The 15,070-nt window shown below is 49.3% G+C and overlaps 6 protein-coding genes and 1 non-coding gene across 7 annotated transcripts; 3 read left to right on the top strand and 4 right to left on the bottom strand.

The window, feature by feature from the left end:
- Positions 1-106: 106 nt before the first annotated feature.
- P175DRAFT_0558415 (uncharacterized protein) lies at positions 107-1,045 on the bottom strand (the record flags this gene model as incomplete). The annotated part of the gene is made up of 3 exons (XM_040900838.1): positions 924-1,045; positions 595-860; positions 107-531 (listed from the first exon to the last, which is right to left on the bottom strand). The coding sequence occupies exons 1-3, from the start codon at positions 995-997 to the stop codon at positions 107-109; spliced, it is 765 nt and encodes a 254-aa protein (XP_040751618.1). The 5' UTR covers positions 998-1,045.
- Positions 1,046-1,099: 54 nt separating this feature from the next.
- Positions 1,100-5,079, bottom strand: tof1 (putative DNA repair protein (Tof1)). Its single transcript, XM_040894743.1, has 4 exons — positions 4,956-5,079; positions 4,658-4,895; positions 2,470-4,593; positions 1,100-2,414 (listed from the first exon to the last, which is right to left on the bottom strand). The coding sequence occupies exons 1-4, from the start codon at positions 5,037-5,039 to the stop codon at positions 1,360-1,362; spliced, it is 3,501 nt and encodes a 1,166-aa protein (XP_040751617.1). The 5' UTR covers positions 5,040-5,079; the 3' UTR covers positions 1,100-1,359.
- A 279-nt stretch (positions 5,080-5,358) lies between these two features.
- On the top strand, positions 5,359-6,713 carry P175DRAFT_0524481 (3-hydroxyacyl-CoA dehydrogenase family protein). Its single transcript, XM_040899368.1, has 3 exons — positions 5,359-5,504; positions 5,566-5,665; positions 5,761-6,713. The coding sequence occupies exons 1-3, from the start codon at positions 5,376-5,378 to the stop codon at positions 6,489-6,491; spliced, it is 960 nt and encodes a 319-aa protein (XP_040751616.1). The 5' UTR covers positions 5,359-5,375; the 3' UTR covers positions 6,492-6,713.
- arp6 (actin family protein) lies at positions 6,625-8,589 on the bottom strand. Its single transcript, XM_040897370.1, has 4 exons — positions 7,982-8,589; positions 7,196-7,904; positions 7,078-7,140; positions 6,625-7,014 (listed from the first exon to the last, which is right to left on the bottom strand). Exons 1-4 carry the CDS (start codon positions 8,475-8,477, stop codon positions 6,876-6,878), a joined length of 1,407 nt encoding a protein of 468 aa, XP_040751615.1. The 5' UTR covers positions 8,478-8,589; the 3' UTR covers positions 6,625-6,875.
- Positions 8,590-9,138: 549 nt separating this feature from the next.
- On the top strand, positions 9,139-9,210 carry P175DRAFT_0t93. Its single transcript has one exon. It is a non-coding gene; the product is annotated as a tRNA-Gln (tRNA).
- A 458-nt stretch (positions 9,211-9,668) lies between these two features.
- Positions 9,669-10,988, top strand: P175DRAFT_0460801 (uncharacterized protein). The gene has a single exon (XM_040894742.1). It carries the CDS (start codon positions 9,716-9,718, stop codon positions 10,853-10,855), a length of 1,140 nt encoding a protein of 379 aa, XP_040751614.1. The 5' UTR covers positions 9,669-9,715; the 3' UTR covers positions 10,856-10,988.
- Positions 10,950-14,109, bottom strand: P175DRAFT_0481329 (uncharacterized protein). The gene has a single exon (XM_040895451.1). The coding sequence runs from the start codon at positions 14,061-14,063 to the stop codon at positions 11,085-11,087; it is 2,979 nt and encodes a 992-aa protein (XP_040751613.1). The 5' UTR covers positions 14,064-14,109; the 3' UTR covers positions 10,950-11,084.
- Between the last annotated feature and the right edge of the window lie 961 nt (positions 14,110-15,070).

The following is a 15,070-nucleotide window of genomic DNA, read 5'->3' as shown; positions in this document are numbered from 1 at the left end:
GTATCAAATATATCATCTCATATCATCTCATATCATCTCATATCAAGCGGCGAACCATAGCATCATCATCATCATCATCATCATCATCATCATCATCATCATCATCCTACTCCTCAGGGACAACAATCTTCCCCTCAGACACCTTGACCGCACTTCCCTGTAGTTCAAGTGTATCGATCTTCCCAACCTCCTTAATCACTCCATCGACTCCAATCTCACTGCGTCGCCCCATTTCCACTCCCTGTACGAGATCATACCTGAACTGGCCCGGCCTCCCCTCCAACAGGGACAAGTACGCCGCCAATCCACTCGCTGCACTCCCCGTAGCAGGATCCTCAAGGCTTCCCAGGATCATCCGAGACCGAATCACCTTCTTCCCCAAGGCTGCGTCCTCCACATCCCTCACAAAGAAGTAGTTCGCAACGAATTCCTCCCGCCACCCCTCATCCAGCTGCGCCTCTTCCGCCAGAACCGGCGTGAACGTAGTAGTCACTGCCGCCACTGCAGTAGAAGCGCCAGAGACGGATACAACTGCAGCAACCGACGAACCGGGAATCGATTCGCATGGGTGCGCACATTATGCGCCACACGAACCGTGACAACACTGTCTGAGCCAGGAAGCCGGGAGATTTGGGAACTCCCCGGCCGTCATGAGGAGCTTTTGCGCATTGCATTCTCGTGCTCTGCATTGGTGCGAGAGTGGCGAAGGAACCACGAGGCCGCGCCAATAGTGAGTGGGGATGTCCTGCAAACGGGAGCTCCTGGCTCTCTGTGAAGATGCTTCGATGGTTCGCTTTTCTCCCGTGTCGGCGTGGACGAAGATCGTCTCGGAGAGGTTGAATTCGCGCGCGATGGCGTTGCTTTTGCGATTGGGTTATGGTGCGGCTGCTTCCCGGTTGGTTGGGGTCGGGGAGGAAGACGACTTGCCAGCTGGTTGCCCTGGAATCTTTTGGTGGTGAAGGACATCCAGAGTGACGAATTGGAGTTGGTTGGTCATTGTGGTGTGTGATGGTGGTTTTTTTTTGGGGGGGGGGATTTGGATGGCTTTTCATCGTTACACAATTTTGACTCACTTCCCCGTTAGTTAACTAATAGTTAACTACGACGTGAGTCATCTCCGTGACAAATCTCAATTTACTAGTTAACTAACTACTTGGTGGTCTGTAGTGCAGGAATACGATGCCCTTGTTATACCCAGTTGGTTAGAATTGATACTATTTATGCAAGGCAAAGGAGGTATCCCTGCGAAATATGCATGCCCTAAAAGCTTTGTCCTAAGGCTGGTCCAAATACAACGCCAAAGCTCCTCATAAAAGTCATCAATCGCCCTATGATAGATACACTGTAGCGCATAGGGGATTATTCCGAATCGCTATCCATGACAAAACCTGCTCGCATGCGCCTACGAGCTGGGGCAGCCAAAGGCACATCTTCATCCTCGTCGTCTTCATTTGCGCCTTCGTCTGCTTTAGAGGCGTCCGAAGCATGAGTTTCATCGCTAACATGCGGATCTGGGTCCTTCTCTCGATCTCGTCTGAATGCTAGATCATCATCAAAGTAAAGCTCATCATCTCCCGGTATGAGAGGTGTGTCGTTATTCTCGCCGGAGGGGCTTTCACGGGACATGGCAGTATCGCTCATAAGAATGTCGTCGTCATCATCAAGTTCGCTGGTTTGTGCGCTATGTCGTCGCCGCTTCCCGCTGGCTCCTTCGCCAGGAGCCTTGGAATCGTTTGATCGTTTGCCTCGCTTTTTGCTTGACCTTGCACCTGCGTCTTCTGGGACGCCATGGAGGAGGGCATTCTTGATCCGTTCTGATTGGTCTTTTCGCCTCTGTTCTTCAAGCCGGAAGAACTCCTCATCCGCTTCTTCATCCGTTTCCTCGTCACTGGCATGCACGTAAAGATCGCTCTTAATCTTAGCCAGGCGAGCTCTGGTATTTTCCAATCGCGCTTGGCGGCGCTCTTCCAATGTTTCCTCGTCAATTGGGTCCCTTTCAACGTCATCCAGACGCTTCTTGCGCTTCTTCTTTAGCTCATCAAGGGCGTTGGTCCTCGATCGAGGATTTGGCGGAAACAGAGACCCATCAGGAACATTATCCTCGCCTTCGGAGTCCGATCCGAAATTTACATCAAGATGTGTTTGCTCGGCGCCTCCCCTAGCCTCGCCGGCATATTTTCGCCGCAACAATTCGCGGGGATCGCGTCCATCGGTATCCCCAATGACAAGGGCTTTATCAATGACAGACTTCGATTCTCGCAGTTCTGTCGAGCCTAATGCGGACGGAACGATCCAGGATGCCCCCTCCACATCCTCCTGCCCTAGTCGTTCAAATTTGACTAATGTTAGCAGGAGTCGGAGCTTAGCGTTGAGAAACATTGCCGTTCTACACGAGTCGTCGTGCGGTTTGACGGCTATTGTCGATTAGATTAATAATTCCATCGGAACTAGTTAGTCTGGGGAACTTACCAATGATGGGGTTCGGGGATTCTGCAGTGCCCAAAACTTCGTCATTTTGAGCTTGCTTTTGGGCTTCCCATGCTTCCCTTTCGTCTGCTGCTGATCCCAGAACATCGCTAATCCACTTGACTAATCCAGCTTGCTCGTCCCTTACCAAAGCAGCTACTACGATGCTGAGCTTTTCTTCCACAGTAGAAGCTTCTCTAGGATCAACCTCGAGTTCCGCCGGAGCCCTTCTAGTCGTCCTTATCGTCTGTTTGTCATATCCGTATTCCAGGTAAAATGCGGTCGAATTGATCTTGCTGAACAATAGCTCAGTCACCAGGGCGGGGCGCTGGTCGAGTTTCTTGATAAGTCGTCTTACAAGCTGTCGAACCAACTCTTCCCACTCTCTGAAAATTGGCTTCTTCGAATCGAGCGCGCCTGGCCCTTTGATCATCCGGTAGAAAAGATTGAGAATGTCAACTCTGAACAGCAAGACAGCCATCTCTTGCTTGAAAGCTATCCGATAGAAATATCGGTGCGCACGTTTCAGCTGTTCCGTATTTAGTTCCTTGTAGTACTTTAGGAAGGTCACGAAGGTGTCGACGCTTTTTTGGTTGCAAAATCTAGTAGCAAAGCGTGTAAAGTCGAATTTGCGCTCCTTCGACTCTCTTTCAGCTTCTGCGAAATCTTCTTCCTCTGATGCCGGCTCCTCGTCGTTGGCCCCCTCTTGCTGCTGTTCGGTTGCTTTCTTCTTACCTCTAGCTCGCCTCCGTGATCGCACTTGCATGTCAACGTTTTCTTTTGAATAGCGTTCCAGCATTCGCAGGAACACATGTGACAATTCGGTGCATGCATCCAAGTACCCAAACCCTTGATCAGTATACCCTCGGATGACAGCGAGTATGCGATCATGGGTTGTTTCCTCGTAGAAAATCCTGTTTTGGATATTTTCCGCAATTTCTTGATCCTCTTCAAGGGGCGACTGAGCCATCTCCTGTATCGTCAATAAAATCTGTGTGAAACAGCGCATTGCAGCATTGAGGTCCTCCCATTCTTTATTGTCAAAGCTATACTGCATCGACCTATTCAAGAAAACAAAATTCTCCTGGTTTAGAACACCGGCAACCAGCCCAAAGCTATCTGGCTCGAGTTCTTTACCGGGTTGCTCGCTCTGAGAGCGCTTCTCACTTTGCCGTACGCGCCGTACGCGCTCTGCTTCGAGGAACCAGGCGACGGTATAAAAATAGTGTCGTCTGTTAATGGGAAGAACCCGAACTGACTCGCGTTCAACTGCCTTGCGAACGTGTGTAAAAAGAGGGTTGAATCCGGAATCCAAAAACTCTTCAACGAAGGTGCGCAAGTTCTTCGATGCAGTCTGATTAAGATGCACTGGTGTGCTGAAATCGTTATTCACTGTCTCGTCCTGTTTCCTCTGGCGATGTTGGGGCTTGTTCCACTTCTTGCTTTGGTCCATCTTGTAAAGGGTGGCCTGACCATCTTTAAGGACGTCCTGTCCTGAGACCGTAGAGACCTTGGCGTCATCGCGCTTAACCCAGATCATTGTCCCGAATCGTCCGTGGCGAGTGGGTGCGTTTTTGGCGTATTCCCTTCGTAGGGATGACTCCTGTTGTAGCAGATCATTCAGCTCGTCGGAGCGCTTGGCAGTTCGCTGGGTATCATTCATGAAGAGCTTCTCAACATTCACACCCTTTACGATGTGGAATAGAGTCTCAAGAAGAGGAACATCTAGCATGTTGAAGTCATCGCTCACGTTAGAGCACAACGTAAGAAGAAGCGCAAAGACATCCTGGTTTTGGAAGGCATTTATTGTCGCGGATCTCGACGTTTCCTCCTCATCCCCTTCTGCTGCGAGACGGGCATTGGCAGATATTATCGCAATATTCCGTAAATAGTATAGCATTAGTTTCAGAATTCCTTCATCGCGAGTTGTTCGTTCCGATCGTGGGATTGCCATACTGGGAAGGCCAATGCGGATGACGGTTCGAAGAAGGCCGCAGCCACCATGACTGAGGATAGCACGTTTGTATGACACCTGCGCCTGCTGTAGGTAAGGCAAGTGGCGATGGTGGTTGACTGTCATTTCGCCGTGGATCTCCAGCGGCCAAGTCAAAGGTACTAGCAACTCAACTGCCCGGGATTAGCTACATCTATCACGGCCGTCTCCCAGCAGAACGAGGCCTGATCTACTTACCACATGCCAATGCGATTCTCGACATATATTTGCTGTTTTGTCCACTATTCCACCACAGCGCAAGGATCGGAATGACGTCCCCGTTGACCAAATTCGCTTCTCCCAGACATCGCGCTACATCCATCCGGTTGTATTTCTCATCGTATAATTTCAGCCAGCGCTTGATATCGCGAAAACAAGCCAACGCATCGTCACCGAGTACATATTGATCAGCATTTTCGCCATTGAAGCCTCCCAGCTAGAATACCGTTAGCTACACCTCCCCTCGCGAAACACACTGAACAGGAAGGATCCTCACCGCAGTGACCAGAGAATAAACATGAGAACGCACGTCAGGGTCCACCACTTGGACCGTCTGGCCAACCGATACTACTTCCTCCATCGTAGTCCGTTGGGCTTGTTCCGTCGCCCTCTGCGTTCATAGTCACTGTCGTAACGACCCCAAATTTGACCGTCCAAATGAAGATCGCGTGTATTAATCAAGAGCCAATAGTCACGCGTCAGTCACGCGTTTCCGCGTCTCGGCAAGCGGATTTGGCGGGTATGCGGAGAAACAAAGAAGCCGACCGCGGGTAACCGATGACGTCGAATCACATGGGAGCTTGCTTTTGCTTTGTATATTCGGGATAAGTCGAGAGGGACCTTTCTTGTCCATTTTGGCGTTCACCATTCTAGCTTCCCTTCACTTTTCCCAGGGAACGCGTTTGCTGTTGCAGAGATGCTGTCTTCCTCCCTCCGTGTGCTCGGCCGTAGAGGCCCCTCAATGGCCTCCCGTGCATTCAGCACGTCTCCCGCTGCCTATGCTGCCGAGGTTAAATCATTGGGAGTCGTTGGTGCTGGACAGATGGTCTGTTTCTCCCGGAAGCCATCGATTATAGCTCTTGGTAGAGAAACTGACGACGAAATAGGGACTGGGAATTGCTCTCGTTGCTGCCCAGAAAGCTCAGGTTCCTGTCACTTTAGTCGACAGCTCGCAGGCCTCCCTTAATAAGGGCCTGAAGTTCGCAGGTGTGTATACATACATACATACAACCTTCCCCGCCTGCGTCGACCTCGGTTTTCAGCGAATTGCTAACCCCCCTTTTTTACACTGTAACCCACAGAGAAGCTACTCGAGAAGGACGTGGCCAAGGAGCGCATCACCAGAGATGCTGCAGATGCTGCTCGCGCACGCATCACTACCAGCTTGAAGCTGGACGACCTCTCGTCCATGGACTTCATTATCGAGGCGGTCCCCGAAATCCCCGATCTAAAAACATCCATTTTCTCGCAACTCGCCCAGATCGCACCCAAGCATGCTATTCTTGCCACCAACACATCCTCCATCTCGATCACCAAGATCGCCGCTGCAACAAGCACCGACCCCACCGATCTCCAGGCTCCGTCGCGAGTGGTCTCCACCCATTTCATGAACCCTGTTCCTGTTCAGAAGGGCGTTGAAATCATCTCCGGCTTGCAGACCTCCAGGGAGACGCTGGACACCGCTGTCGCGTTTGTCCAGCGCATGGGCAAGATCGCGTCCCTCTCGGCTGACTCGCCCGGTTTCCTCGCAAACCGAATCCTCATGCCGTACATCAACGAGGCTATTATCTGTCTTGAAACCGGCATCGGCGGCCGTGAGGATATCGACAGCATTATGAAGAACGGAACCAATGTTCCCATGGGTCCCTTGACCTTGGCGGATTTCATCGGGCTTGACACCTGCCTTGCTATCATGAATGTTCTCCACCAGGAAACTGGGGACAGCAAGTACCGACCATCGGGCTTGTTGAAGAGAATGGTCGATGCCGGCTGGCTGGGTAAGAAGTCCGGGAAGGGGTTTTACGACTACTGATGGAATTGGTAAGGGTTTCAATATATGGCGCACAGCAGATCATGCGTTCTCTTCTACCTAGTACAGTGTAGTAGTGTGTGTATGTTTGTTATTGCCAAAAAATAGATCCATTCATTCATTGTTATGCAATGTCCAAATTTGTGATGAAGGCATTTTATTTTTACCACCTAACAACTGTAACTGAGTAGCCATGGTATCAATCAAGAATAATCTGGACTGCTGAAGTATTAACGGCAAGGGTATCACTGACAAAAATTATGTTAAAAAAAATACCAACACACTACTAGTAGCATGCCTATAAAATGAATGACCCTTCTATTTTACCCTCCGTATACATACGCCAAACGCTAATACCACATATCAAACAAAACATGCTATTTATGCTTATACAGCACCAGCGAACCTCCGACCAGCCCAAGCAGAGCCGTTCTCTTGATATTCCTGGCGAGTGATCACCACTTTCTTGAGCTCCTCTCTATTGGTTGCCAGTCGGGATGCCCCAAGCCAAGTAGAGCGTATTGGACTAGTTGAAAAAAAAAAAATAAGTATCAAAGACAAAAACTAACCAGAAGATGAATGAACTTACTCTTCAGGACGTCGAACTCTTACAACACATTCTGCCGACGCGATTTGGCGCAATTCCGTTTCCCTGTAGATGTATCAGCAAAATTCATATCCCGGGGGGGGGCAGATAGATGCCTTACAGTCTGTCTAAAAATCCGGGGAGTAAAGAATTTCCTCCAACAACAAGAACATTAGCCAAGAAGGCTGGGTGGAGACCTGTAGGTAATACAGAAAGACTCTGCAAGATTATATCCGGGATTCCGGCTGATTTCATGCCAATATCGCTAGGCGTGAAAAGGATCTCGGGCACAGCGAACCGTTCGTTCCCCAAAACCAAGACATCCTCGGAGAGTGGCTCTGCGCCCGCGCCTGAGAGAGTAGCCTTTCTCTTCTTGGAATTCAGAATCGGTTCATGCGGTCGCATGAAGCCCTTCTTGCCTCCATTGGGGTCAGGCAGCACATAATCAACCACAACGCCTTCCCCAGGGTCGGGTTGTCCGCGCTTAGCATTGCCTTTCCATGTCTGTTCGAGGTCGCTGGAGAAATTGCGGCTCACGAAGCAGACTGCCTCCTTAATTTCATTCATTATATAGGTTTCGTCGACCATGTTGTACTGCCTCATAGATACCAGTTCTTTAAGATAGTTTGTCAGGTGTTTGCCCCCAAGGTCAAGCCGTCGGATGGCGCGTTGGAGAGGCTGCCCCTTGTAAACCGGTGTGACGATGGTGTGAGAGTATCCGGAATCCACCACGAGCACGCACTCCGTGGGTGTGACAGCAGAATCAGGTTTTTGCAAGAGAGGGTCACCGAACAAGGACTGGATCTCGTTCCAGGCATTTAATGACGGACCTAATTGCGAATGCGATCAGCTCCGAGAGGTCCCACCAGCAATATAATAATGATTTATCAATTTTCCCCAAACTTACCAATACATCTGAAATAACCGCCAAACCCCCACTCTTCCATAATAATCTCATCCGCGTTCTTCTGCAATGCTGGCAAGGCATTCGGAGCCTCCGTAAACAAGAGTGTCACATCCTCCGGGTCCGCGATGCGCATATCTTTAGATCGCACCGTTTTCTCATCAAAGAAAGAATTCTCCCAGATTTCCTTTTGCGCTTCCCAATTCACCGTGTACCCCTTCTCGACCGGTCGCCTGAATATCATCTCATTCCAGTCTGTGACGCCTGTGTTAATCTGGGCGCCCGCGTAGACTCGACCTCCGCGGGTTTTTGCAATCGCATTGGGGATCACAGCACAAGCTGAAAGAGCAGTTTCTTTGTCTTCAGGAGGCGGGAAGTCGGGCGCGTAACCCGCTTTCATTGTGTATGCGCCATTATCGATGATGAAGGTCTTGTCCGGGAGGGATTGGGCTTTGGCGACGGAGGTTCGTCCTGGGGGGCGCGGTTTTGTGGTTCCCATGCTTCAGAGCGATAGAAATCAATATTGGGCAGTATGAAAAAAAAAAAATATATATCCCAGTCAGATATGGGCCAAACGTGCTGAAAAAACGAAGCTTCGTTCCAGTTCTATTGTTGGGGTTGAAGATGGAAAGCTGGAGAAGCTTCTTGCTTGACGGGACGGAGATGCCGTCGGAGCGGCGTTAATCTCCCAAATCAGGAAATGTAGGGCAAGATGTTAGGGCAGTCATCTGTCTGATATACGGTCCTGCTGCTGCCTTCAACAAGAACTTGAACTCGAGTGTGTAGACTAGAACAACCAGATTTATCTAGTATTTCAACTACATCCCATCCGCATACAGAAACTATGGTAGTTGACACAATGAAGTATTCCACAGTATTCTCCATAAAATGAAATTGTACCGACTACTAGGAGACTGCAGTATTGTCTTTGACGCAGTAAGTTTACCAGTTTTGAGAAAGCTCAGAGGAGGTGAAACAATACTCCTGATCCAGGTATTAAATCAACATGATTGAGGGTGAAATATATCTGAACAATATAATATAGTCACTAATAGGTACTATGTAACCAGGTTAATTTTGTAGACTCTTGGTGAATCCAGGTCTGTGGGGTATTTTACGTACTCTTTACCCACTTTCCAAATTTTTCCATCATGCCTTACGGTCTTGTGATGTAGTGGTTAGCATCCTGGATTTTGATTCCAGATACCCCGTTTCGAATACGGGCAAGACCTCTTTCTTTTTTTCTTTTTTTCTTTTTTTTTTTCTCCGTCCTTTGAAATTAACTAATACTACACGGCAGCACAGAAAATGAAAATCAGAACTAATTATGAGATATGTCTATATACTGGATGTAACTGTAAAGATCATCTACACGTACTGCAGTCGAGCTATTCTACGCTACCCATAGTCATTAAACCATCCATAGCCAGCAATCTCATTCAGAGACAAGCGAAATTAGACCAGAATAATTAGAATATAACATACATATATAAAACATATATATATATATATATATAATAATAAAAAATAAAAATAAATCTTGTATAGATATGTATAGAGTAACAGGTGACCCCGCAGAGCCCTAATCAAACCCGCCCCGCAATCCCTCTCAATCTCATCAAAATTTCTCCCCTCAGCCTCTCCAACTAACTAGTTAACTCAAGCTTTCCTCATCCTCCTCCTAAGTTACGTTCTTTTCTCTCCTTTGACCAGTTCGTTCCAAAAAAAAAAAAAAAGATGTCCCAGAAATTTCAAACCACCCTCAATACAGCCCTCACCCTAATCACCCAATTCCAAACCACGCTCTCCGCGCAGCCCGCGCCCGCTTCCCAACCACCCCAGCACAATGAACCTCTGGATCCTCTCGCGTTACTCGCAGCCGCAGCCACGGCGCTGAAATCCCACGTTACAAAGCTCTCCCTGCTGACGATCACGGCGCCCTTTACGCATTCCGCTGTGGCGACGATCCTGGCGACTCTCAACGAGACGGTTCTGCCGTCGCTGGTTGCGGCTGCGTTGCTGCTCACGCCGGAGACACATACGAGGGCGTATCAGGGTGAGTTGCGGGGGTTGGCTTGTACGGCGTTGAGGGAGTTGGGGGTGCTTTTGGGGGAGGTGGGGGGGGTGGGGGTGGCTACTGTGACTCCTACTCCTCCTGGCGGTGGTAGTGCTGCTGGGAAGTCGGCAAAAACAGACTCGAATCAAGCGGGGAAAGATACCGTGACGGGTGCGGCAGGACGGGTATGGGATGCCTGTGACGTGTTGGTGGATGTTGCAGGGAAGGGAGTGATCGGGTTTGTGATTCGGCGGGTAGAGCAGTATCGGGATTTGGTTCGGGATGCAGTGGAGGAGATTGAAGAGTGGGATCCTGATGAGGAAGGGGATGAGTTTTTCGATGAGCTTCTAGGGGATGAGGGGGAGAAGAACGATGCCGATGATGAAGAGGAGGAGGAGGAGGAGGAGGAGGACGACGAGGATGATGATCAGGCGAGTAAGGAGGCGCTGCATGCGCAGAAAAAGTCTACTCTGCGGGTGTTGAAGCCCATTGCGCAGATATATCCGGTTATTATTTCGAATCGACTGACGAAGGCATCTGGGTCGCTGGGTGATGTGAGGAAATTGGAGGCTTTGATGGGTGATTTGCAGCATATTCCGGAGCACGTTGATGAAGTGGCCGGGGCGCTGTATGAGGCCGATCTAGAGAAGGCAGGACAGTTTTTGAGAAAGGCTCGGGACTGTGCATCCAACGCTATTAATTCGGTTGTTTGGCCCGGGAATGGGAAGGAGACTGGCGAGCAAATCGGGGACAAGTTCACCACCTGGTCAAACACCTGGATGAAGGTCATGGAGGAAGTCAGCAAGCCGATCGATCGATGATACGACTAGCTCACAATGAATATAGAGAGTTATATATAACTCTTTGGACGATTAACTATCGCGTCCTCCGTATATGTTCAGGGAGTAACACCCCCAAATAATATTAAATTAAAACATCGAGTCCCGAAACGAAAGAATTTACATGGGTTATGTATGTTATATACATCGGTTTAGCGGGCCGAAATCAGACACACACAAGTATCGCACGGTGGGAACGGCCATTTCTTGTTTAGTTTGCCTCGTCGTCTGATTCCCACTCATGCAGGTCTTCAGCAGGAATCCGGTCCTTTAGCCATTCGAGAATAGCATCGGTTCCTTTCGCAACGACTTGCCATCGAGGAACCCGGAAACTATTCCCCGCCACCTCAAACCGTCTCAGAGCAGACCCGGCACCCCAGTTAGCACTGCAGCCCTCGGCCCTTAATAAGCCGAGCTTCGGGGGAAGCGCCCCAATATTGTTATTACCTACATCCAACACCTGGAGACCCTGGACAGCTTCAAACTCTAAGCTATCAAACTGGTTTTCCGCGGCTAGGAACGTGGTCATTTTCGGGTAGGTTTGACGAACAGGGGGGAGGGCTCCGGAAAGGCCGTTGCCTGTCACATCGAGGAAAGTGAGAGACGGTGCGATAAGGTTGGTAAATATTGGTTCCAGAGTAACTAGGCCGGTGGTACCAAGATTCAGATTTTGCAGGCTTGGAAAGGTAATGGAAGAGGTAAAAAGTGACGAGCTATCCAATGGATTGTGTGACATATCAAGGTCTGTCAGGTGGGATGCAAGCAGGCTCAGCGCCGGTACTGGGAAACACTGCAAGTCGTTATGTTGCAGGTACAGACATCTGACTTCATTTGGATTGATATGCTCCAGCTGTTCGATTTCCAAATCTTGTAGTTCGGTATAAGATCGGTCAAGAGCACCTCCAGGTTTGACCTGCCAACCCGCGGTCTGTGCTGGGGTCTCTGGGGCCAGCGTAAATTGCGTCGCAACAGAGCCCTCTTCATCGTCCGTCTCCTGAGGCTCTGGTTCGCACCGATTCCGCAAGTCACGCTTTAAATCCTCCGTAGTCATGCTGAGGAACTTGCGCTCGCGTAGAGGGTTGTTGGCGATTCGAAACGTCACCAGGCTGTCCATCAATCCAATCTTTTCGTCCAGTTTCGAGATGTCATTTCCGGTAAAGTCAACGTTTCTGATAGCCTTCAGGTCGGTAAATCCCTGTGGCAGGCTGGATATACTATTATCCTCTGCTGACAGGGCCAGGAGTGCTGGCCAGACTGAAACGTTTGGCAAGCTCTGGATACGATTCATACTGATCGCTAGGGTCTGCAAGCTAGGAAGTTCCAAGCTTTCGTTCTCGGAAAGCTTCACAAGTGCGTTGCCAACGACATCCAAATTCTGCAGAGCGTCGAACTTATTTACAGAAGCCGGGATCAGCGCTCCGCTTAACTTGTTTCTGGGGGCACTAATCTCCTTCATAGGAAGCTTGCTTAGGGCTTCGAATGGCAGAGATGTTAGTTGGTTATATCCAACATTTAAAACACGAAGTGAGCGCAAGTCCGCCAGGCTTTCAGGAAGGTCAACAAGGGAATTTTCCCGCAGATCCAGAACCTCAAGATTGCTGAGGCGACCGATCTCATTAATAAGTGCGCCTTCCAACTGGTTCTTCGCAAGCTTGAGGTCCCGAAGGGAACCCATCTCCATGATAACCTCGATATCGCTCATGCTCAACTTGTTATTCGATAGGTTCAGGGTGTGCAGTCTCTGTAGTCTTCTAAAGCCTAGCGGAAGAGACTGTAGCAAATTCCCATGCAAGTCCAAAACCTCCAGTCCCCCAAACTGATTTCCCTTTTCGTCATCATCCGTACTTATCTCATTAGGGTCCATGTCGGGGAACGCCGCTTCGGGAAGTTCGGTAAACTCATTGTCTGCGGCAATGAACTTGACCAGGTCCACGCTTTCGTACCAATCAGTAGTAGAATTAGGGTCAAAGTCGTACATGGTGAGGACTTCACCCGGAAATGTAGTCAATGACATTGCCGCAATGTTCAAATGACCTGAGGTCCGGCCGGCGTCCAGGCGCTTTCGGAGTAATCCATGATTCGGATCTTTAGGCCCTTGGTTAAACGGGTCCCGAACAATAGTCTCGTCCCAGGCATCAAACGAAGAGGGCTGAGAGTCTTTTTGTGCCACTGCTTTACGGGCAGCTTTAGCTTTTGCAATACTTTCCCTCAATGCACTGGACGACTTGGATACTTTCCGCTCTTCCATGCCCGACTGCTGATCTGCCGAGGTTTCCGACGATGGAGATTTAGCGGAAGAGGACCGGAAGCCTGCTGAGGACAGCCTTGAATTAGAAGCTTTTGGCTGTATCTTCCGGGTCTTCTTCACTTGGAGAGGCGGTTGTTGCGAAGAATCCGTCTCGGTCTCGGCAGGTTTGGCTGGCGTTCGGCCCAAACTTAGGCGAGGAGCTGGGGTCGTAGCAGTTGAATCGGTGCTGCCATAGATGCTCCTTCTTACCGCAGGCCTCTTGGGTTTAGGTGGGCTCTCTACGGTTGTAACAGAGCTCTGGTCACTTGGGGGGTCGTTCATGGACACGGATGCGCGAGATCTCGAGGGAAGGCGCACAACAGACGGTGGAGCAGAAATTAAGTCGCTCCCACTTAATTGACGAGATGAGGATGATCTCGAGGGCGATCTTGAGTAATTGGTCATGGAGGATGGCGGGCGAGAGAAAGATCGCATTGGGCTAGTGGCACTGAAGAAGCTGGACTGTCTCAGAGAAGAGGAAGGGGAGGATGGAATCTGAGCCAATGTTTCTATCGTCCTATCCGATAATGATGGCCTTGTACGGCCCCGAGCTTCTGCGTCCTGTTCTAGGGATTCTGCTTCGAAGTTGGGGCTTTCCTCCAACCCCCTGTCAGACTCGAATCTTCCACCATCACTTGATCCAGCCACGGAAACAACCCGCTTCTGTTGAAAAGTATTTGGAATCTTCTTCGGATGCGATAACCTTGGGAGGGGTTTCTTAAATTCTGGTTCCTCCGACGGTCTCCGAAGCCTTGAGACATTAAGGCCAGGGTCTGCTCGCAGCTTCTCGCGGGACGGGGAAGGTCTGAGGGAGGGGGAGGATTTTGATATCGGTAGAGGTAACCTAGAGACTAGACGCGGAATTCCACTAGGGCGAGAGGGGGTTTTCGGTTGGTTATCCATGGTGTTGTCAATTAAAAAAAGGTGCGGTAACAGAGGTCTATCAAAAGGGGGGGGGGGGGGGGGGGGAAGCTCTTCTTTTATTCAAAAAAAAAATTCAGGTGAGGGTTTAAAACAGTCCCATGATGCTTCCACAGATAGAAAATACAAGAATTAAAATAATAAGGGGAATAAGAGACACGCTTCAGAATAAGAAGAAAAGAGTTCAAAAAGCAGAAGAATGATGCCAAAGAGCGCTCAGGTCAAGCTAAAGGTGGTTAGTACGGAGTATGATTGTGATAGATCGATGGCGGTTCCTTGTTGACCTCCAGCGTTCGGTGCCTGACTGCCTGGCGCCCGCGTCAAATCCGCTGACTAATATACAACTCCCCACTTCTGGCTCAGGTACCGAATACTTAGGTAGTCTAGACATCGTGGGGTAGTTCGTCTCTTTAGAAAGAAGGAATTGTCTAGCATATCAGTTATAAATATATATAGACCTTTGTTTTTCTCTTTCATGTCTGATTGCAAGGATGTCTAAAGCTTATATTAATACAAATGTAGCGTTTGTTATGGATAAAGCCAGCAAAAAAAATATAAATATATATACCTATGTCTTGACTAGAGTCAATCTGCCTGTCTAATTTAGAATATCCATGATTAATTAAAAGCAAGAGGATAAAAGCAGATCCAACCAAAGAGAATGAAGTGTGGAATGAAGGTAATTGAGAGATCTACATAACTAAGATGAGGAATGGGCCATGAAAAGGGGCTGGGAAATGAGATGAAAACATGTTCATCAACAATCGGGAAAAGACAATTGAATTTGACCAGTATTAGTCCAACCCAGAGAATCCAACCTTAGCAAGCCAAAGGACTGATGGATCGAGCTGAACTTGCTGCAGACAGACTCTTGTCCCACGAAAGTAGTCCGTTGCCTCAGTTACAATATCGCAGCTTTGGCCTGTGTTCATCTGTTTACCTGTTCGGGGCGGACTGAACGCTGGCGGCTAACCATATCAGGAATAGTT

Source organism: Aspergillus ochraceoroseus (assembly GCF_002846915.1).
Source record: "Aspergillus ochraceoroseus IBT 24754 chromosome Unknown P175scaffold_5, whole genome shotgun sequence".
In the NCBI taxonomy this organism is placed as follows: domain Eukaryota; kingdom Fungi; phylum Ascomycota; class Eurotiomycetes; order Eurotiales; family Aspergillaceae; genus Aspergillus; species Aspergillus ochraceoroseus.
This window is presented reverse-complemented; position numbering and strand designations above follow the sequence as displayed.

Excerpts from the sequence above, each read along its gene's own strand:
- P175DRAFT_0460801 (XM_040894742.1), top strand. The coding sequence starts at position 9,716 with ATGTCCCAGAAATTTCAAACCACCCTCAATACAGCCCTCACCCTAATC.
- arp6 (XM_040897370.1), bottom strand. The coding sequence starts at position 8,477 with ATGGGAACCACAAAACCGCGCCCCCCAGGACGAACCTCCGTCGCCAAA. Across the intron at positions 7,141-7,195 it reads CCCGGATTTTTAGACAGACT|GGAAACGGAATTGCGCCAAA; the intron begins GTAAGGCATCTA and ends ATACATCTACAG. Across the intron at positions 7,015-7,077 it reads AGAGTTCGACGTCCTGAAGA|TCCAATACGCTCTACTTGGC; the intron begins GTAAGTTCATTC and ends TTTTTCAACTAG.
- P175DRAFT_0524481 (XM_040899368.1), top strand. The coding sequence starts at position 5,376 with ATGCTGTCTTCCTCCCTCCGTGTGCTCGGCCGTAGAGGCCCCTCAATG. Across the intron at positions 5,505-5,565 it reads TCGTTGGTGCTGGACAGATG|GGACTGGGAATTGCTCTCGT; the intron begins GTCTGTTTCTCC and ends ACGACGAAATAG. Across the intron at positions 5,666-5,760 it reads TAAGGGCCTGAAGTTCGCAG|AGAAGCTACTCGAGAAGGAC; the intron begins GTGTGTATACAT and ends TGTAACCCACAG.
- tof1 (XM_040894743.1), bottom strand. The coding sequence starts at position 5,039 with ATGGAGGAAGTAGTATCGGTTGGCCAGACGGTCCAAGTGGTGGACCCT. Across the intron at positions 4,896-4,955 it reads TTTATTCTCTGGTCACTGCG|CTGGGAGGCTTCAATGGCGA; the intron begins GTGAGGATCCTT and ends ACGGTATTCTAG. Across the intron at positions 2,415-2,469 it reads ATCCCCGAACCCCATCATTG|CCGTCAAACCGCACGACGAC; the intron begins GTAAGTTCCCCA and ends AATCGACAATAG.
- P175DRAFT_0481329 (XM_040895451.1), bottom strand. The coding sequence starts at position 14,063 with ATGGATAACCAACCGAAAACCCCCTCTCGCCCTAGTGGAATTCCGCGT.